This window comes from Elephas maximus, chromosome 25 (genome assembly GCF_024166365.1).
Source record: "Elephas maximus indicus isolate mEleMax1 chromosome 25, mEleMax1 primary haplotype, whole genome shotgun sequence".
Lineage (NCBI taxonomy): Eukaryota > Metazoa > Chordata > Mammalia > Proboscidea > Elephantidae > Elephas > Elephas maximus.
This window is the reverse complement of record NC_064843.1, coordinates 5,828,496-5,851,328: the sequence shown is the minus strand read 5'-3', so window position 1 is coordinate 5,851,328 and position 22,833 is coordinate 5,828,496. Positions and strand designations below refer to the sequence as shown.

The 22,833-nt window shown below is 51.0% G+C and overlaps 1 protein-coding gene across 1 annotated transcript in view; it reads right to left on the bottom strand.

The window, feature by feature from the left end:
• Positions 1 to 12,144, bottom strand: part of TAF4 (TATA-box binding protein associated factor 4) — a 112,283-nt gene extending 100,139 nt beyond the window's left edge. Inside the window, exons 1-2 of the mRNA XM_049870083.1 lie at positions 11,890 to 12,144; positions 10,921 to 11,814 (exon numbers count right to left, since the gene is read on the bottom strand). Coding sequence (XP_049726040.1) covers positions 10,921 to 11,814; positions 11,890 to 12,115 — 1,120 coding nt within the window. The 5' untranslated portion in view covers positions 12,116 to 12,144. The remainder of the gene's footprint in view (positions 1 to 10,920; positions 11,815 to 11,889) is intronic.
• Positions 12,145 to 22,833: the final 10,689 nt, after the last annotated feature.

Below are 22,833 nucleotides of genomic sequence, written 5' to 3'. Positions count from 1 at the left end.
AGAGAGCGGGCTGTCTCATTAGGGGGAGAGTGATTGGGAGTGTGTAGCATGGTGTATATGGGTTTTTGTGTGAGAGACTGACTTGATTTGCAAACTTTCACTTAAAGCACAATAAAAATTATTTAAGGGAAAAAATGACCATGCTTCAAATCTCTAAGAAAAATGAATGATTACAGAAAGCTGATCCCATCCCTAGACCTACTCCCATACAGCAGCCTCCCAGGAGCAACCGCTACTGAGAATTTGGGGTACATCCTCAGGACAACTTTCCAACCTCTTACAAGCATATGCTGCCCCACATGTGTGCACAGACTAGTCATGTACGAAGGACTACTACGTGTGTGAACAGGCACAGCAATGCTGCACCCCACATGTGTGCATGGGCTAGTACACGTCTGAAGAGGCAGTGCAGCGCTGCAGCCCTATATTTGTGCACGGACTAGTACACGTGTGAACAGGCACAGCAATCCTTCAGCCCACATGTGTGCACAGACTAGTACATGTATGAACAAGCAGTGCAGTGCTGCAGCCCACATGTGTGCACGGACTAGCACATGTATGAACAGGCACAGCAGTGCTGCAGCCTACATGTGTGCACAAACTAGTACATGTATGAACAGGCAGTGCAGTGTTGCAGTCCACATGTATACACAGACTAGTACATGTGTGAACAGGCACAGCAATCCTTCAGCCCACATGTGTGCACGGACTAGTACATGTATGAACACGCAGTGCAGTGCTGCAGCCCAAGTGTGCACAGACTCATACATGTATGAACAGGCACAGGAATGCTGCAGCCATACATGTGTGCACGGACTAGTACATGTATGAACAGGCATAGCAGTGTTGCAGCCCATGTGTGCACGGACTAGTACATGTATGAACAGGCACAGCAGTGCTGCAGTCCACATGTGTACGCAGACTAGTACACACATGAACAGGCACAGGGACGCTGCAGCCCACGTGTGCATGGACTAGTACATGTATGAACAGGCACAGCAGTGCCATGGTCTCACACATATGCACACGCTAGTACAGACATAAACAAGCACAGCACTGCTGCAGCCCCACACATGTGCACAGACTGGTACACATATGAACAGGGACAGTGATGCCACGTGCATGTTCCGTCCTAGGGAAATACACAGAGCTGCACTGCAGGTCATTCCTGCACTTTCACGTGGCATGTGTCTACAACCTGGCCATGCACACACACAGCGGGGCTCACTTCAAGTCACATGGAGCCAGCCACACGGAGCCATCTGCGTGTGGCCCCATCCTGCACAAGAGAAACTCCCTGTCCGTCTTCCCAAGGCTGTGCCTATGGCTTTGCAAGCTGGGAGCCAGGTACACCCCATGGTTCCCCTCGGAGCACAAGGCCACCCGCTCCAGGACCCCAGTGCAGCCAGGCTGGGAAGTGCGGCCACCGACAGGCCAGAGCACTTAGTGGTCAGCGGGGCTGTACAGCCTCCTCAAGTGATATGCCCCAGTCCAGAGACCCAGTAGGGGCTGTGCCTGGCTTGCTGGGTACCCAGCGAAGGAAGGGGACCCCTGCCTTCACCAGCTCAGACTCAGCCTTAGAGCACCTGGACCAGCAGATGTCAGAGGTGAAAGCACTGAGTGCCCTGAAGGCAGGCCCTGGTCTACGCAGTCAGTGTCCAGGAGGATGCAGCACCCAGGCGGCTAGGACCCAGCCTGAAGCACACAGACCTCCCCACCCTCGCCAGGGAGTGCAGGCTCGCCCTGTCTAGAGGCTGTTCTCACTCACCGCTCTAGGGTTTTCAAAATAACATTCTGAACGGCTAAAAACACTTTTTATCTAAGCAGAACAGGGAAGGGAAAGCTCAGGATGTCCGAAGCTGAAGATAGCAGGTAAAATGCTATTTTGAGAACATCGCTGGGGGGAAGGCGTGGCTAGTGATGTCCTATTTAAAAATTACACTCCATTAGCGTGGCCCCCACCCCTTATAACTGACCTGCTCCTGGTTCCCAAACACAGCTCCATCAGACAGCAGCCTGCCAGGACTGAAGCTAGCTGACTCTTGGCAGATCACAAACCCCAGCGGAGCTCTAACCTGAAGCTGGTGCTCATGTTTGCTGACTGACTGATAGCCCCACCAAGCCCCACTCTGGCCTGAGAGTCCATACAACGGAGCCTGTTTGGTGTCCATCAAAGTCCCCAGCCCCTTTGTTAAATGTTGTCGTTGTTGTGTGCCACTGAGTCAATTCCGACTCGTAGCAACCCCATGTCAGAGAGCAGAACTGCCCCACGGGGTTTTTTTGGAGGTAATCTGTATGGGAGCAGATCACAAGGCTTTTCTCCAGGGGGGCCACTGGGTAGGTTCAAACCGCCAACCTTTGGGTTAGCAGCCAAGCACTTCATCACTGTGCTACCGGAGCTCCTCAGAGTCACCACACCAAAAACCAAAACCAAACTCACTGCCATCAAGGCAGGGGCTTGTTCAGCCTCAGGACCACCCCTCCCCAGACCGGCCCCCAACACCCGCATCGGCCTGGCACGCTGGCCTGACACATGCCGGAGCATAAAGGAACACAAACAGGCCACGGCCATCACCGAAGACCACGGGCATCACGCAGAAAGGGAGCCATCTCACGATTTAGCAAAGAAATCTGGTTCAAAACAAGACGCGGTTTCTTCTGTGAAAGGGGACCAACTTCCAAGACGGAAGACTTTGGTGATGGTTCTAATGACTCTGAAAGTGTAAACTGGCCCAGTCTTCTGGAAAGCAATTGTGTCAGAGACTGGAGAAGCTGGGTCCACTCAAAGGCACTCACCGAGGGTCATCTGCTACAGACAACGGGGCTGACCAGCTGCGTCCCACCCTCGAGCACCACAGGGGCTCCCTGGTGGCAAGAAGGGCAGAGTCTCAGAGACCATCCGGGGTGGGGGAGGGCAGACACCACTGCAGCACAGAGCAGTTCACACCCCAGCATCATGGGGGAGCCTAGCTTTGTGAAAATAAAAAACTTACACACAGACACAGACCACACGATGCTTCCCAAAATGTCGGCTATCTTTTTCACGGTTTTGTTTGCTTTCCAAACTTCCTACAGTGAGTACGAATCCATCTCACGAGAAAAAGCACACAGGAAAATAAGTCCTTTGCAAATGGCTGACTTTTATAACATAGTTACATAAAAAAAATCAAATCAAAACTGCTTTCCTGTAGAGGTGGTGACGGCTGACTGAACTGTACACTTAAAAAATGGTTAGAATGGCAAAATTTGTTATATTCTACCATGATAAAATAAAAAAACAATTTTAAAGAATACTTTTCCTCTTTCACGGTCAACCATGCTGGCACTTCAGATACTAGTCTCTTAGAGCATTTTCACAAGGATCAAGCTTGACTGGATGAAGGCTCCTCTTCGTTCTTTGCTGTTTGCTAACTAACACTCAGCATTCAGCGTTCCACCCTCGATACCTCTGTACACAGATTGTATTTACAACCCTGAGGAGAAAGTTCCTCTGTGAAATCCATAAAAAGTTCCTTCAAAAACTTCTCACAAGTTGCTGTTCACATACTCTCATGCAAAGTTTAAAAATGAAAACAGATGCCCTCCCCCTTCACACACTGTGAAAGGTGCCCGTCAACACTATCGCGGCCTGACAGCCTTCCTTCTGGCACCTTCTTTTTGCAAAGTGCTTTCGGTGAGATCACCTGATCCCACAACATGACTGCAGGTACGCCAGGCAAACCCCCTCACTGACCGCCAGGCCACACCTGGCCAGCCACCCAGAGTACCACAAGAATCCGCCCCTGCTTAACATCTGGCTCTGCCCACCTGACCTCTGACCCCCAAACAAGGCCCTGGTAGAGCTACAGAGGTTCTGACTGCTCACCCTGTCTCTAACACCTGACATCCAATATGTCACAACTGTTTTTGCTTTTTCCAGACACAGCCCCCTAAGCTCACCATCCTACACCCAGACCCCACTTGCTGGACAGGAGAACGCGAGGCCAGCTCAGGCTCTCAGACCTTGGTGCGCTGCGAGGCCAAGCTCACCAGCCCGGCGTCGTCTCTCCTCAGACACGGTCCCAACGGCGCCTGGATGAATGACGCCCACACCCGAGCAATGGAAACCCCTGTCCCCACCTGTACCCATTCACACCCTGGGCTGCAGCAACTGTGAGGGGCCTGGGGTGCCTGAGGTCAGGGAAGCCGGGAACCAGGGAAATAGGAGAAACAGGGCAACGGGAGTTTATGCACTTTTCCAATTTGAGTTTTGCCTAAATTACGGACAATCTTTTTTTAAGCAGCTTTAACTTCTTGGTGTGGACATTCAAGAACATACACAGATCAACCATTTTAATTCAATGTTAACGTGGCCCTACCGTAGAAATATACCAACCAACCAACCAACCAGTTGCTATCAAGTTGATTCCAGCTCCTGGTGACCCCATGTGTGTCAGGGTAGAACCGTGCTCCACAGAGTCTTCAATAGCTGAGTTTTCAGAAGCAGATCTCCAGGCCTTTCTTCTGAGGCATCTCTGGGTGGACTCGAACCTCCTATGTTTCGGTTAGCAGCCAAAAACATTTCACCATTTGCACCACCCAGGGACTCCCCACAGAAATACAAAGTTCCGAATTTTCAAATCTGACCTTGTAGTTCTTGATCTGCTTCCCTGGGGTTTTAAAGTATAAGCTCTGACACGCTGAAGACACACAGCAAAGGACCCAGCAGGCGCACAGCACCCAGAACAGAAGGCCGCCACGGAACGCACCTCTCTCTTCCCCCGTGTTTTAACTTAACTGCTTTACTACCACCAAAGGCCTGATGAAGCAAAAGACTGCCAACCTCCAGCTCAAGACAAATTCCAAAGGTGAGAGCCCTGAACAGCCAGTTCCCCAGAAGACTGGACAACCTGTGACTCCTGCTTACTGTGGACAGGAAGAAGAGTAGAAGGGATTTTAAGGACTATGCAAATTACCCCCATCATCTCAGGCAAGTCTCTCCAGAGTCCTTTCAAATCTCTACGTCAAGATTTTCAGAAACAGTTATTAATTATGTTCTGATCAATTCACATGTCACTAGCTATTTATAAAAGCTTCTTCAGGTTTATCACTTAAATACAGAAAAGCTTAAATTTATACACAGAAATGGGCACGGAAGCATACCAGAAACTGCCTTTATTTTATTTTGAAATCAAGAAAACAGTCACACACTTGAATACGCACACCTGCGCCACATGCACACATGTGTACATGCATGCACACACTCACATACACATACGTGCACATGTACGTACACACAGCATTATAAGCATACATGTGCATGCGCACAAGCACACGCATGTGCGCACACATGCACGCATGAACACATACGCACGCACACTTGGTCACCCCTGTGCTCTGGTCCTCTGAGCTGCTCCACTTTTAGGGCAGGGTCCGAACTGGGTCAGCACAGTTCTGATGACACCCCACTGCCAGAGAGTGCACCGCCAGCTAACTCTCAGAAACCTTGTACAGGTTTTTCATGTGAAACTCCCCACAGCACAACTGGGAGCCCAGTGACCCCAACTCCAGCCCGGGAGGCTCTAGGACAATGCGGGCAGCCAGGGCCACCCAGACACTTGCCCCTGGAGAAGAGCAGGCCAGCCTCACAGACCCCTGGCCCTAACCTCGGGCTCCTAGGCCACCTGAACTAAGACAGCATTTTCCCAACCAGCATCCTCAAGGGGCCCCAGAGGGTCTCCTGGCAAACAGCTAAGTATGAAGGACCTGGAAAACCATCCTCTCTTCAGACAGACAACCCGCCACCAAGCACAGCACACTACCCTTGACAGAGCTAGCGGTCAGATACAGACCCCAGTCTCCTTTGGGCCCCCTTGGCCAACTGTGGCTAAACCAGGACCTCCACCAGCTCCCCAGATGCCCACTATATGAGCCTGACATATCCTCCCAGTTCAGCCCAAGACAACGGACACAGACAGACGAGGCCCAGACAGAGGGACAAGGACAAAGGCACTCCCTGCCCCCCTTCAAGGATGTCCCCTGACACCCAGCCGTTCGAAAGGGAAATGCTTAGAGAAGCTACATTTGTTCTAAGCTAGGTAGGGCTGCCCAGTGCTGGCCTTGTACTAGCTCCGCAAAAAGTTATTTTTCTTTTTTCTTTTCAAATGTCATCGTTACCTAAGCTTATCAAGAGGCAAAGTCGGTTCATGCCTTTGTCCAGAACAAGTCCCCGCCCCAAGTCCGTGCTCTCTGCAGCAGATGGCACACCCTCTGCCCAGACCGGCCCCTGCGCCAACCTCGGCCATCTCCTGTGTATGAAGAAGCTCTGACGCAGAGCCCGCCAACCTCTGCAGATGCTCGGCCACAGAGAACACCTCCACTCCAGCAGCCTGTCTGAAATGGTGGGAAACAGGGAGACTGGGAGAAGGCAGGAGCAACAGCAAACGCCGCTTGATGCTGGTGTGTGCATCCTCCCTGCTGGAGTTCTGCAGCTTCACAAAATGATCACCCCCTCCATAGCTGGGAAACTGAGGCTCCAAGGAACGGTATGGTTTGTTTGAGGTCAAACAGCAGGCGTGCCCTCAATTCACAAAGTCTGGACTTCTAAGAACTTCCCTAGTGCCAAAAGCTGGCCACCAGCATTTCCAGCTGCCCTAACTTCAGAGGTGGTGGCCTTTCACCCTCTGACCCCTAGCTTCGGACAAGGCCTCCCAGAATTCGACCCCGGCCCACCTAAGATGAGGCTTTCTCTCTCCTCTCCCTGCCAACACCTAACACCTTCACCGCGGTGGGAACCAATGCCTCAGAAACCTCTCCTCAGAAGCAGGTCCACCTTGGAAATATGCATCTTAAAATAAGGAGCAAATCACACGCTCCCAGGTCAGGGTATTTAGGCCTACTGGGAGGAAATGGTTCTCTGCCCGGGAGTGAGAACCCACACCTGGCCAAACCTCTCAGACCAACAGGAGAACAAATTCTCCAGGAAAGCAGAATGAGCAGAGGTCCCAGGTGTTAGCAAAAATGCTAACATGCCAAAAGATAACCCTCCGAGTGAGCATCCTTACGGTGAACACCGATCTGAAAAGATGTTCCAAAGCCATCTACGCACATGTTAATTTGAGAAAAAAAAATCACTTCTTCCTTCTTTCAACTACCATCACGATCTCGTGTTGACATTACGCCTGTTCTAAACCGTGCAGAACTGGTGCTTCTCAGCGTACCTGGGACAGCATCTCTGTTGCCAGAGCCTCTCTAAAGATGCCTTATGTTCTCCAGTTACCCCAGAGTACACAAAAGTTAGACTCTGCTACCTCCCAACAAGCCGATTCTGACTCATGGCGACCCTACAAGACAGAGTAGAATTGCCGCATAGGGTGTCCAGGGCTATAACCTTTACGGAAGCAGACTGCCATGTGTTTCTCCCATGGAGCGGCCGGTGGATTCCAACTACTGACCTTTTGTTTGGCAGCTGAGTGTTTTAACCACTGCACCACCAGGGCTCCTTAACAAGCAAATACACGAAACCATCCCGGTGCAATGGTTAAGCGCTCAGCTGCTGAGAGGTGGGTAGTTCAAACCTACCTGCAGAAGATCTACAGAAGAAAGACCTGGCGATGTGTTTCCATAAAGATTATAGCCTTGGAAATCCTGTAGGGCAGTTCTAGTCTATCCTACATGGTTGCTATGAGTGAGAATCGACTAGATGGCACCCAAGTACGCCACAAAACTATCCTGCCAAAGAACTATCCTGGCTAGAACCAAATTCAACAAACAGGATGAAGTATGTATAAGACCTATGACCTGACCCCAAAGACGTCACAGTGAAACCTGTGTCCCTCAGCTCTCCACCCTGGAACTGGGAACCTGCAAGGGGCGAGCCCTTTTCACACAGGACTCCAATTGCCACGGACCTAAGTGACTGCACTTGACACCTACGTGCAGCTCTGAAAACCCAGCCCTCCCCAACACCTCTGCAAGCTGGTATCACTGAGCCACAACAGGCACAGGCTGTTAGCCAAGCAAGAGTCATATTTTTAAGTTGGTTCCACCCCAGTTTTACACACTTTTACGAGGGAAGTTTCCAATGAAGAGGAAGCATCAACTAGGACAACTTAACATTTCTCATTAACCAATAATATACTGTAACTGAAGTATGTATAACTTGTTTCGATTTACAACTTCGGTCAGGACGTGCACAACTCACAGTCTTAACCATACTTGCTTTGCTTCTGTTGTCATGAAAACAAAGTGATGTAACTTATCAGAGTCCCTAATGAGCAGATCAGCTGAAGGTGGGGACACGAAGGAATGGATGTAAATATGACTTTCAGGAAGCATTTGGCCCCTGGAAGCACAGCCCTCAACATCTGTCACCGGATGTCAGCATGCGCTATTCTGCTCCCATAGACATGGGGACACCCAGACTCACGAGAACCCATGCACAGAATCAGCATTTTCACAGATTGTTCCGAGGGTCTGTCTGCTGGTGGGATGCAGACATCCAGGAGCTGACAGAGATGCGGTGAAGACGGCACAGCCCCCTTCCTATCCTGGCTCCCTCCTCCCCAACAGAAATAAACAGGTGTGCTCTACCTGGGCTGGGCTCAGAGCAAGGCAGCCCAGCTGGCCCTGGTGAATGGACAAACCACAGGTCTTCAAGGACCATCCAGCGCGGGCTCAGCCCCTCTCCAGCCGCCAAGTCAATCAGAGCGCAGATTTCCCAAACCTCCCTTCCCACAAAACTCACCCCAGTTTTCAACAGTGAACCTACAGCATAGGGGTAAGTCTGGGTGACCGTGGAAGGAGAGTGCTAAAAAGGCAGGACTGCTCAGGGACATTTTAACAAATAGACACAAAGGTATGTGCAAAAAAAGTGCTCTGACATTTCACATGATACAGTACAGCCCAGAACTACGTCTGTCAAACTTTACTACAGGTCAGATGTACTTTCCACTAAAAGGCCAAAACACATGTCATGGGCAAAGCAGAGCCTTCAATAAAACACCCCACAAACGCTTCAGCACCCTGGCTTTGTTGCACCGTGCGTCTAGGTAGCGCCACAAAGAGAACTTGGGCCGTAAACCTCCCGAGCAAGAAGGGAGCAAGGGACCCCATTGGCAGTTTAGCACCCGTCCCACCCTCACCCTCTGACAGGTTAACCCTCCTCCTCTTCTAAAACTCCAAAATTGTTCCAAAGCGACAAGTCCTGCTCCAGAGAGCAGGAGGGGCTGCGGGGGCGGGGGGCGGGGGCAGCATGGGCAGTGCTGTCTTCACTACTGCCACCCTCTACTACAACTGGACCCACCCATGTGACCCGTGAGGGCGGAGCCTCGGCCGAGCCCACAGTCCTGAAGCTGGGGGAGTGGATGGGAAGGAGGAGGCGACTCCTTCTAAGACCTGCCCCAGGCTGGCTGCTGAGGGAATCCCTCACTGTCAAACTTCAGCTGCAGGGCCAGCGGCAGCCTGTGCAGCGAGACGCTGAAGGCTGAGGCAGCTGCTGACCCCAGAGCCTCCCTCTGCAAATGTTCTGGGTTTGAACCACTCTCAGACCCACTGGAGCGTCTGGAGAGCCTCTGACCACCAACGGCTTCCAGAGTTGCACAACTAACCAGGCAGTCCTGACAGTGTCTCTGCTGAACTGAAAATACTGACAGCGTAACAAGTCCAGCTAAGATGATACTCAAGCATGGTTTTCAGACAAGGACGCGACCAGGAAGGACATGTGCCGGGAGGATTGTGCTCAGGCTGAACGGGAGGCTGCAGTGTAGGGGGCCCCATCACCGCAGGCAGAGTGCACACCTCGCCAGCTCCCAGAGAGAGGCCACCCTGCTGCGACAGCACCTTTAGGAGGGGTCTCTCCAGCCCACTGTCGGGACCTCTAGAGCCAGATGGTAAAGGAGCAGGAAGGAGCCAGGTGGGGACACAGGCCAGACACCAGGAAGGGGAAGCCTGACCACCCAAGCTCCAAGTACACTGTGCTCCCGTGACGCCCAACCTCTGGACAACCTGTCCCTGCAATCGCTGCTATTGCTGCCCATGGGGGCAGGGGCACGCAGGGCCAGCCACCCAACTGCGAGTCTGCCACAACCAAACAAGCAATGCAGGACACGCAGTGACAGACCAGGACGTCACGGGTGGGAAACCCACAGCTGCACTGGGCATGCATACGCACACACACCCACAGAGGTGTACTATGCAGAGGTATGATATACACACAGCACACACAGAAGTACATGCACACACACAAGGGTACCTACAGATGCAGGTATACAGGTACAGAGAAAGGTGTGTTACACAGACGTGTACCTACATGCAGATGTACATACACACACAAGCGCACGTACACAGAGGTACGTTACACACACGGGTACACACAGATGTACGTATACACTCGGGTGTACATACACTCATACACGCAGGTATACATACACACGTGAGTGTACATACCTAGTCAGAGGAACTCTACACACACAGAGGTGTGTACACACCCACGGGGTAGATAAGCACACACAAGTATACATGGACGTATACTCATGCCTGTATACACACAAAAGTACCTACAAACACAGATATACATAAACACACACAGACATACACACACATACATGTATATACACACAGGTGTACGTACACACAGATACATAAGCAGGTAATTTATGCACACACCCGAGCATGTACACACATATCCAAGTGTACACAAACACATACATGTACCTACACACACGTGTACATACATGCACACAGCCCTAGCCCGGGCTGCCACAACACCTTTTTAGAGGCTACTACACCTGTGCAGCCCCAGCCCCTACACCGCAGCCAAATAAATCGCCGCCCGCCCTGTAGGACACAGGTGACCTTAGCGTCTCCGTGAGTGAGTAGGGGTACTTCCCGGAACTCCGCGGCTCGCAGACCCGCCCCTGCCCGCGGGGGGCGGCCACTCACCTGGGGGCAGCTGGAAGTTCTGGATGTTGGTGGGGTTCTGCGGCGGCTGCGGCAGGCGCGGGGCCAGCACGGTGGGCGTCAGGGTGGCCCGGAGGCCGGGCGCGGCGGCCGTGGGAGTCCGGGGCGGCAGGCTCGGGGCGGCCGCGCCCTTGGGCAGCGCGGCGGGGGCGCCGGGCGCGGGCGGGGGGCCGGCCGGCGGCACAGTCTGCCCGAGCAGCACGCCTGCTCCCGCGCCCGCCGGACAGCTGGCCGGCAGCGTCTGCGGCGGGGGCGCCGCGGGCACCGAGGTCTTCGGGGACTCGGCCTTGGCGGCCTGCGCCGGCGGCGCGGCGGCAGGGGGCGCGGGGGGCGCCGGCTGACTGTTCACCAGAGGGGCGGCCTGCAGGGCCGGCGCGGCGGCGGCGGCGCCCCCCGCCGGCGCGCCCCCCGCGCCCAGCGCCGCGCCGATCCCAGTGCTGCTCCCGTTCTGCGCGGCGGCGGCCGGGGGTCCCGCGGGCGTGCCGGACGGCCGGGCCGGGGCGGCGGGGGACGCGGCGGCGGCGGCGGCGGCCTGGATGACGGAGCCGGCGGGCTGCGCGGCGCTGACAGCGCCCGCTTTGGCCGGGGGCGGCGCGGCCGCGGGCCCGTTGTTGACCGGCGGCGCGGCGCGCAGCGAGTTCACCACCACGCTGCTCCCATTCAAAGTTTGCACGGCGCCGGGGCCGCCCAGCTTGCCGGCGCGCAGCGCGGGGCCCGCGGCGGGGCTGGCGGCAGGCTTGGCCGGGCCCGCGGCGGGGCTGGCGGCGGGGCCGGGCTCGGGGCCCGCGGCGGCCGGGGCCGGGGCGGGCGCCGGGGCGGGCGCGGGGCCCTCGGACGGCGGCGGGCGCGCGGCGCCGTGGCTGGCGGCTCCGGGCCCTGCAACAACAAGGAGAGAGCGGTGAGGACGCGCGGCGGCCGCGCTGACAGCCCGCCCCGCCTGGCCCCGGCTACCTGCTGCGGGCCGCTCCGGCGGGGCGGCCTCGGCGCCGGCGCTCCCGGCGTGGTTTCCGAGCGCGGCGGCCGCGGCCCGCGCGTCGGGCCTCAGCGGCAGGTGATGGTGGTGGGCCGCGCTGGCCGCCAGCTGCGACTCGAGCGAGCCCACCAGGTCGCTCACCACTTTCTCGTCCACCTCGCTGTTGAAGAAGACCTCGTCCAGCAGATCCGAGCCCGCCGCCATCTTTTTTCCTCGGCCGCCGCCGCCGCCGCCGCTCGGCCGGGGGGGCGGGGCGGGGCCGCGGGCGGGCGCCAGTGCGCAGGCGCAGCCGCGCGCACCGCCCCCGCCCCGCCGCCCGGCGGGCGCCCATTGGCTGCGGCGCGCGCTTAAAAGGCGCGACAAATGGCTGCAAGCGTTAGAGGCCGGGGCGAGGGCGGGCGGCCGGTGGGCTTGGAGCTCGGGGCCGGGCGGCGGGTGCGGGGGGCGGACGGCCGGGTCGGGACGGACTGCGGGGACGGACGAGGCCGGCCGGGGGTGGCGGCGGCGGCGGCGGCCAGCTCTTTGTCTCCGCTCGTTCCAAAATGGCTGCGGCCGAAGCTGACTAGAGCGGGCGGGCTGGCGGGCGACGGAGCGACGAGGGGCGGCCGGGCAGTCCGCCCCGCTGCCGCCGCTTGGAGAGCTCGGGAGGCCGCGCCGGGCGCCACGGGGAGCACGGGCGGGCCCGGGAGCGGTGGCGGAGAGCAGCACCCCGGCTCGGCCGCCATTGCTCCCCGCCAGCGGGCGAGGCTCCGGGCCGACGCCGTGACCGGGCGTGCAGGCCGGCGGTGCTCGGGAGGACGGCGGGGGGCCAGGGGAGCCGGGGCCGGGAGACCCCGGCAAACGCACGGGGAAGCGCCGCCGGAGGGGCGCAGGTGCACGCCCCGGAGACCCCCGCCGCCTGCCGAGGTCTTGGCGGCACCGCTTAAAGCAGGGACCACCAAACGCGCACCGTGAGGGCCGCAAGAGCGCCTGGACACCCCCCGGTAGCCGCTTCTGAGGCACCAGTGGGTGGACGAGGCCTACCGGCCAGACGCGATCACCGGGATGGGTGACATCCGGCGGACAGAGGGGGCAGGGCGGGGACAGATGTGTACAGAGGGGCGACCCTCGCCGGTGGTGGTCACCGGAGGGCGGGCCGGCATCGTGCGCGCTGGCACCCTGAGGGCTATTTCTCCTGCAGTAAAACATGATCGCACTCGGCTGGGTGCAAGCAGCCTTCTACCCTCAATGCTGGGGAACGCGTGGGAACTGGGGCTGGGGGGCTGCGGGGCTGGCCAGACTGGCGGGTCCTGGGAACCGAGTCTGCGCGGACTCCCCTGCTTACCCTCCAGCTGGGACTACCGTGGGCCTTCCCCTCCACTTTTAAGTCAATAAACGAAGTTCTCCGGGGGATGGGACTCTGAGGCTCAAAGGTGACTGCCATGTAATGACCACAGACCCCTCCCCCAGACAGAAAGGTAAGTAGACCAGGTACAAAATAAAATTCGCTGGTATGAAGCAATGGCTTTTGGAAGTACTTTTCTGCTCTTTATTTACTTTGGGCAGGGGAGGGAGAGGTAAATGACCCAAAATGATGTTTAGGAGCCCCTCTACAAAAATATTAAAGTTCCCTTTTTCTGAGTTGTTTTGGTTTTTTTAACCAAAAGACTCGTGTTATTGGAGATTTTTAATGGTTTTCTGATTTTTTTCTTTCTTTTTTTTTTTGTAAAAGCCCAAAACAGTTTCCGCAGAGAACTGCTTTCTCAGTCACTGGCAACACGGAATCACAGGACCTGTCTTTATTGCTGAAGAGACAGTCACCACAGTAAACACCAGTCTCAGCACAGCCAGTGTTGACATAGTAAATGATTTTTCTAACTGCCTTCACAAAAGAGACTGCTCAGCTCTCAAAAACAGAGCCTAAGGGGGTGGGTGGGTGGGTGGGTGTGTGTGTTCCTATTGCAACCTTTCAACCTAACCGACCTATTGATAACAAACACACGATTTTTTCTCCAGGTTTTTTCTCTTGAGAGCAGCAGTAGATAATCATAGCGGATGTTGGAACCAAGGAAAGGTGTCTGGGCAGGGGGTGGGGAGTGTTTTGAATTTTAAACCTGAGTTTTAGCCCCCAGAAGGCAAGGCTTCAGAAATATCCTGAAACTTTGAAAGTAAACTCAAACAAATAAAGATCTTAGCCTAGCCCTTGTGATTCATTCAGGTATTTTTCGGCTCTGCTGTAGAAAGGTCAGGCAGGAAAGTAGAGGAATAAAATGAGCTGGGTTTGAGGAGGCCCCAGGGTGCACCAGGGACTGACCACTGGGGACCTGTCCCAGTATCCAAGGGGCAGCCGGGAGCTAAGAAGACCTCAGCAGGGCAGGTGGTCTGAATCTTCAAACAATAGAAGAAATATGGAGTCTTGTGAAAATCTCTCAATTTTTAAATGTTGACAACTATTTAGAACATTTTGAAGTAGACCAGACAAAACCCATCAGCTGCCTGGTGCCAGCCCCGTGTGCAGCCCCTCAGAATTTAGAGTCAGGAGCAGAGGAATAGCAGCAGCCAGTCCACAGGCAGGACTCAGTGCCCCATGAAGGTGTCACCATACCAGGGTGAGGCCCCGTCACAGGCTCAGGGAACTTGGGCTCTCACATCTGCAGGTCTGCCAATGCAGGAGTGAGAGCTCTGCTAAAGGAAAGGTGAAGACATGGGGTGAGTTGGGGTACAGTGGGTGCTCAGCACTGAGGCCTTGCTCCTGTCAGTTCCCTCCAGCCAGCTGGGCTCCATATGGGCTGGCCTCCAGCTCAGCGTCTGACCAGCCTTCTGCCACCAGGCTTGCCTGGGGGCTTCTCCTAGTCAGGGTGTGCTCCAGCATCGATACATTTCCCGACGTCACGTCAGAGTCTGCCGGAACAACCTCAAGTCCAGCAGTCGCAGGAAGTGTAGTAAGGTCATGGCTCTGTACCCACCCAGCTCACCTCCCTTCCCGGAGGGTCTTCTGCTACTCCCCAGACAGACAGCACACTTTGAGAGGTCAGCTCTGCTTCACCTGGAGAGCACTGCCCACCCAGCAGTTCTCTCCTGATGGGGCAGAGGTGGGCGAATATTCGCCAACTCTTCCGCCCTGGGGACTCAGGCCAAGTGCCTCTGACCATTTCCATCTGGCTTCACTTGGGGCCACAAAGCATCTTGGCTTCTGTGGTTTGCAGGGAAACTCACATCTAGCGTGAAAAGAGGAGAGAGGGATGAAACACGTGTGATATGTGACCACAAATGCTGCGTTGGAACATGGGTCAGGTTTGCTACAAAAGAGAGTTAAGATCCCAGGGCTGCACACCCTCGCTACTGGCAAATGTGCCAGGCTGTGAGCATAAGTGCTGCTTCCCAGGCCAGCAGGTTTGTGGGGCCTTTAATTTATTAAGCAATAAAATGAGGAAAAAGCATGAGACACACAAATACAAGTTTTATCAAGACTCCATGGTTTCAATGCTGGGCTGTGGGGAAGGTGTGCAGTGGCATGTCACCTATACTTTCATTCTCTGTCTGCAATATTACATGATAAAAACAAATTTAAAAAAAAACATGGCTAGATGGCCATTCACCTGGAGGACTTCACCACCCCAGCCAGCAGCACTCCTCAGCCCTGCAGACAGGGATGCTCGAGAACAGATCCGCCTGCCAGGACAGCTTTGTGAACATGTCTCATGACTGATCTGCAAATGCAGATGGCCAGTCTGTCCACTCACAGGGAGAAGGCCTCTCAGAGGTCAGAAGGCACTCGGCCCGATGGCCCCTTTGCCCCAGGAAGCAGGCAGGGGAACCTGGAGAATTAGGCAGTAGCCTCATGGGTAGATCTGGGGTGGAGCCCACCCATCTCAACAGTCCCCTTTCTGGCTCTTTCTTGCCAAGACTCTCTCACCAGGGACAGTCTCAGGTGGCCTCCAATAACAACAGCACTCACTGTGTGGCAGGTTTAGCCTCTTCCAGAGGAGGGAGCCGAGGCTTGGAAAGGTTAAGTAAATGGCCCAAGACATTCCCAGTGGGGGCAGAACTGGCATTGAAGAAACCTGGGACCTGGACTCCAAAGTTCTGCTCAGGCTGCCCCGGCTGACCAGCCCCTCTGGTCCCTCTCTCTAATGATAGTAGGACATCACTGATTAGAAGTCCACTCACTAAATTATAACCACAGACTGGCTGGCTTCTGCTCTGAAGTTGACCCAGATCTCCTTGATGGGGGCCATGGGTGTCTGCAAACTCTTGAGTGACTCATTTACAACAGTCTCTTGGCCTACTGCCATAAATGGCTAATTGCAGCCATTGTGGATGGGTGTAACTGGTTTAACTCAGAGAGGAGCTTACTTCAAAGTTCAGGAGGGAAACTGCCCTCCTTAACCTCACTCCAGCAGGTCGATGTTCCCTAATGTCTCCTTTGCCATCCCAAACTGCAGTCAAGTAATGGCCTTACTTTCAAGTAAGGGGAGCCCTAAGGCACCTCAGCTTCTCCCTTAACCTGCAAAGCTGCCACTCTACCAGCCTCTACTTTCTAAGCACAATGCCCATCGGGTGACTTATTAGAATTTCTTGCTGCTTTGGTTAATTCTTAACTGGAACTTGTCCCTCATTCAACCCAGGTGCTCAGTTTGTAAAGCCCTATGACTTCATTCCAGGTGGTTTGGAAGATGCACCAAGCCTTAGATTTTGTCATTGGTATTTAGTAAGTATCAATTGCTCAGATGGGATGTATGAAGCTAAGATTTAGATATTGATCTTTAAATGTCAATTTCAACATAAAAAATTAAACTTTTAAAATGAGACCATTTGCAAGAGTACCCAAAAAAAAAAAAAACGCAATATAAAACAAAAAGAAGTACAAGACCCGTAAACAGGAAATTGTAAAGTGTTATTGAGAAATATTGGAGAAAATATAAATACATGGAAGGATATTCCAAGTTCATGAATCAGAAGACTCAATGTTGCGAAAATGACAATCCTTCCCCCAAATTAATCTACAGATGCAATGCAAAAGGGATTTTAAAATCCCAGCAAGTTTTTTCCCCACAGAAATTGACAAGCAGAGCTTCCATTTCCATATGGTAGAGTAAGCTCCTGCTGGACTGACCCTCCCACAGACAGCACTGTAAACTCTGGCCGAACATGAATCAACAACAGCCTGAAGTCATCAGAGAGTGAACACAAGCAAGCTGGCAGACTCCAGAGGAGAGTCAGCACTTGAAAGGAGGGATCAGTGTTGGATAAGTTGCCTGTTTTCACAGCTTCCAGCCTAAGGGCAGGCCACAGTCTGTGCCATGAAGAGAGGATAAAATTCCAATAAAACCTGTAGTCTTCCTGATTTGAAGACAGAGTTGGGACAATGACAACTTCTGGAAAATGAGGGGGCAACCCAGGTAGAAGAGAGCTAGAGAGGAGGGCCCCAAATTATGTTTATACACTTGGCCTTGACCACTGAACCACATGCATGGAGCAGTCTCCAAGCAGCTTAGCTAAAAATGAAAGAACCAAAATAAGATTTGAGCTGTTGCTCAAGGGGCAGAATTTGCAGTTTGAATCCAACCAAGTTAATTGCGTGCTAAGACAAATAAACAAACAAAAAATCAACATCCTTCAAGGTTATATAAGAGAATCCAAAGTGTACACAAAATAATATTTGCGATGCCAGGATACAATCCAAAATTACTCAACATACAAAGAAACAGGAAAATGTGGCCCAGTCTCTAAAGGAATGATAAGCAAAGGAGGTTGACCCCAATAGTGACCCAGATGATAGATTTAGAAAACAAAGATTTTAAAGCAACTGTTAAACAACTATATTCACTGATGTAAAGAAAAATATAATTTTAATGAATGAAAAGATAGGAAATCTCTAGAGAACTAGAAACTATATTTTTAAAAAGGGAATTCTGGAACTGGAAAATAAAATCTTTTAAAATATAAAGTTCACTTAATGGACCTAACAGCAGAGGAGTGGAGGTGGCAGAGGAAAAAGTCAGAGAACTTGAAGACATTACAGTAGAATTTATTCAATCTGAAGAAGAAAGAGGAAAAGGATAATGAAAAAATAATAAATAGAGCCTTGGGAACACATGGGACAATGTCAAAATGTCTACTGGTACATATACCAAAAAAAAAAACAAAACCAAACCTATTGCCATCGAGTCAGTTCTGACTCACAGAGACCCTACAGGACAGAGTAGAACTGCCCCATAGAGTTTCCAAAGACCGTGTGGCAGATTCGAACTGCTGACCCTTTGGTTAGTAGCCATAGCACTTGCCACTATGCCACCAGGGTTTGTATGTAATTGAAATAACAAAAGGAGGGAAGACAGAAAATACAGCAAAAAGAAATAATGGCTGAAACTTTCTATATTTGCTGAGACAAAATCCACAGATTTAAGAATTCCATGATCCTTATAAATATGGCATGGAGGTGGCATCTGACCTCCTGTAACTTCACAAGGGGGAAGGAGAATCAAGATCAATAGCCCAAGGCTGATTCCTATGAGGCAGGGGTCACACTTGCCTCCTCTGTCTGCCATCTTTACCAACTGGGACACTAGCCCTTCCTCCCATGGCACTCTCTACTTCTCTGCTGAGTTTGATAATTCATTGCAATAGCCACACAGAATTCACAGACAGTACTCGTGATTATGGGGTTTATTAAGGCAGTAACAGCTTACAGTTGAGGTTAAGGAACACTTAGCATACAGTTCTTGCATCAGAACAGCCTCTTGCCAGCCATGCTCACAAGCATGCCTCTCTCTCTCTGGCTGCTCGGCCTCTGCCTTGCTCAAGCAAGAGTTACAAAGCTCTCTTAGCCCCTGACAACAAGTGCCCACAGTCACCCCACTCCACCACCAAGCCCCCTGCCCAAAGGCGCTCAGATTTCTTGCTCTGTGAGCTGGAAAGCCCACTGTGCAATCTCTTGGCAACCTCTCCTGCCGTTGTTTCTCTGCTACCGTTCCTCTGCCACTACTTCTTGCCGTCTTCAGTGCCACCGCTATCTCTCTCATTCAGTCTCCTGCTGGTCTCTCCTGCTGCAGTCTCGTAGTTCCAGGAACTTCTCAGCACAGAAATTCCGAGTTCAAAGGACATGCTCCACTCTTCGCTCTCCTCCCTTGGTGTGGTGGGATCCTCTTCTGCTCTGGAATTGGGCCTCTTTTAAGGCAAAACTGACGGATCCCCTTGGTGGGCCACAACTACCTTATTTGCACAGTCCCACCCAATCACTTGAGTGGGAGTTACAAGACATGGAGAAAAGGCCACACAAAAGCAATTCATCACGCCACAATCCCCAACCAGGATAAACTCAAAACTGTACATAGGCACATTGTAGTCAAATTGCTGAAAATCAAATATAAAGAGAAAAATCTTTAAAATAGCCAGAGAAAAACAACACATTACACACAGGGGAGCAATGAATTGAATTACTGATGACTTCTCATCAGGAACTGTGGAGACCAAAAGAGAGTGGAGGCATATCTTTAAAGTATTAAAAGAATAACCTGTCAACCAATTTGTAGAATTTAAAAATATCCTTCAAAACTAAGAGTAAAAGACCTTTTCAGATAAAAGAAAACCAAGCACATTTATCACCAGAAGATCTGTATCACAAAAAATGCAAAAGGAAATTCTTTGGGCCGAAGGAAGATGATATCAGATCAAAACTCAGTCATCAGGAAAGAAGTGGAATCAAAAGGACAAAATGTTAATTACCTGGATAAATACAAAAAACAAACTAGCTTTCTTCTTAATTTCTTTAAAGTACTTGTTATGGATTGAATTATGTCCTCCAAAAATACGTACTGTAAATACTAACCTCTATGCCTGTGGTTATAATCCCATCTGGGAATGGACTGTTTTTGTCACGTTAATGAGACAAGATTAGTATAGGGTGTATCTTAAGTGAATCTCTTTTGAGATATAAAAGAGAAAAAACACAAGCTAACCAGAAAGATGAGGGAAAATTGATGCCAACGCACATGGAGATCTCTGAGGAACCAAGAAGCAGAAGCCGAAGAGACAAGGACCTTCCTCCAGAGCTGACAGAGAGAGAAAGGCTTCCCCTAGAATTGGCACCCTGAATTTGGACTTCTAACCTCCTAAACTGCGAGAAAAAAAAATTTCAGTTTGTTAAAGCCATCCACCTGCAGTATTTCTGTTATAGCAGCACGAGATACCTACAACAGTACTTAAGTCTGTTTAAAGCGGAAATTACAATGTTGTGTTGTGGATTTTTGATGCATGTGGATATCATACACAAATCTCTAGCATAAAAACAGGGGAGGAATATAAATGGCCTATGAGGTTGTAAGGTTTCTACATTTTACACGAAATGGTACAGTATTAACTCTGAGTTAAGGATGTGTATTGTAATCCCTAAAACAAAAAATTTAAAACGAATATAAATTAAAATCCAACTGATAAATTTAAATGGAATGTTAAAAAAATTTCAAATACTCCAAAAGAAGGTGGGAAAAAGAGGAAATTTTAGAGGAAACAAACATAAAACAAATAGTAAAATGATAGACCCAAATCCCACCGTATTAATTATTTCAAATGTGAATGCATTAAGCACATCGGTTGTTGTTAGGCGCTGTTGAGTCAGTTCCGACTCATAACAACCCTATGTACAACAGAACAAAACACTGCTTGGTCCTGTGCCATCCTCACAATAATTATGTTTGAACTCATTTTTGTGGCCACTGCGTCAATCCATCTTGTCGAGGGTCTTCCTGTTGTTCACTGACCTTCCACCAAGCATGATGTCTGTCTTAGGCTGGGTTCTCTAGAGAAGCAAAACCAGTAAAGCTTATAAATGCATAGAGAGAGAGAGAGAGAGATTTTTACCAAGGAAATGGCTCATGCCATTGCAGAGGCTGTAACATCCCAAGCCCATGGGTCAGAAAAGAGGCTGCTCCTGATTCATGTAGCCACAGGGGCTGGCGAACTCAAGGCTGGCAAGCTGGCAGGAAGGGCTATTGCTCACAGGCTGTGAGGATTGATAACTCCCAAGACTGGCAGGCAAGACTGCAGGTAAGCTGCTAATTCAAGTCCCAAGAACCAGAAGTCAGACAAACAGAAGCCAGCTGCAGGATTCAGAAGAAGCAAAAGCCAGAACGTCCACTCTACTCACACTTGATGCAGGCCACACGCCCCTTCAACTGACTGGCCACCCATGGCAGATCCATTCATGCAGGTGATCACATATCAAATCTCATCGTGGAAGTGATCACAGCATCATACGACTGTCAAACCACTGAGAATCATGGCCCAGCCAAGTTGACACACAACCTTAACCATCACAAAGTTCTTCTCCAAGGACTGGTCCCTCCTGATAATATGGCCAAAGTACGTGAGACGAAATTTCGCTATCCTCAGTTAAAAGATACAAAAGCAAAACCATTCTGATTTCAAGTGAGGCACTTTAAAAAGATATACTAATCACTAATTGCTCTGACAGGGATCACAACAGAGGGTCCCAGAATGAGTGGGAGAAATACGTAGAACAAATTCACAAAAAAGACCAGACTTATCAGTCTTATGGTGACTGGAGGAACCCCCAAGACTATGGTCCCCAGACAAGCTCCTAACTCAAAACTAAAGCCACTCTAGAAGTCCACCTTTCACCCAAGGATTAGACAGGCCTATAGAACAAACAACAACACACTAGAGGAACATGCCTCTTGGTTCAATCAAGTATATGAGACCAAAAGGACAATACCTGCCCAAAAATAAAGATGAGAAGACAGGAAGGAACAGGATTACTGGATGAGTGGACACTGAGAACCTAGGGGGGAAAGGAAAAGGGGGAGAGTGGTGACACATTGAGAGGATTGCCGCTGATGTCACAAAACAATTTGTGTATAAAATTTTGGAATGAAAAACTAATTTGTGCTGTAAACATTTGACTAAAACAGAATAAAAAGGAAAGATGTGCCATGCAAACAGTAAACACGCAAAGGCTGAAGTGGTTGTATTAACATCAGCACAAAGAGTACCATCAGAGGTACAAAGAGGTGCTGCATGATGATAAAACAGTCAATTTGCTAAGAAGACATAAATCATAAATTTGTATGTGCCTCATGACTTTTTTTCATGACGGAGCTTCAAAATACATGAAATAAAAATTGACAGAATTAAATGCAGAGATAAGTAATTCCACAATCATTGGTGGAAACTTTAACGTCCATCTCTCAACAATGGTAGAAAAATTGGACAAAAACCCCAGGAAAGATAGATGATCTGAATAGCACTCTGAGTTGTCTTGACCTAAATTGAACACTACGCCCAGAGATAACACAATCCACATTCTTTTCAATTGCATGTGGTACATTTCCAAGATAATCCAAGTGCTGGGTCAGAAAACAAGTCTCAATAAAGTTAAAAGGATTTAAATTATACAGAATACATTCACTGATTACAATGGAATTTTAAAATCAGTGACAACAAGATAGATAGGAAAGCCTCAAACATTCGGAAATTTAACATGTTTCTAAGTAACCCATGGGCCAAAGAAATCACGTGGGAAGCTAGAGACGAGTTTGAACTGGTAATGAAAATAACCTATCAAAATTTGTGGGATGCAGCTAAGGCAGAGCATAGAGGAGACTCTGTAGTTTAAAATGCCTGTGTTAGAAATTAAAAAGTTAAATTCTAAAGTCTGAATGGAAATGCTTAGAGTCAAGAACAGCCAAGATAATCTTGAAGAAGAATAAAGCTGGAGGACTCGCACCACTAGAAATCACAATCATTATAGTGATTGGACAAATGAACAATCCATGGAAATTCCCAGTTGTATGCTGGTAAATGCTTAACTGTCTCTGGGAGGTGAGGAGCTGATCTATAGTACTTGTCTGTCCATTTCCATGGTGTAAATGCTTCCATCAGCTGATTTCCAGCCGCCAACATGACATCCCTGGACACGGAGG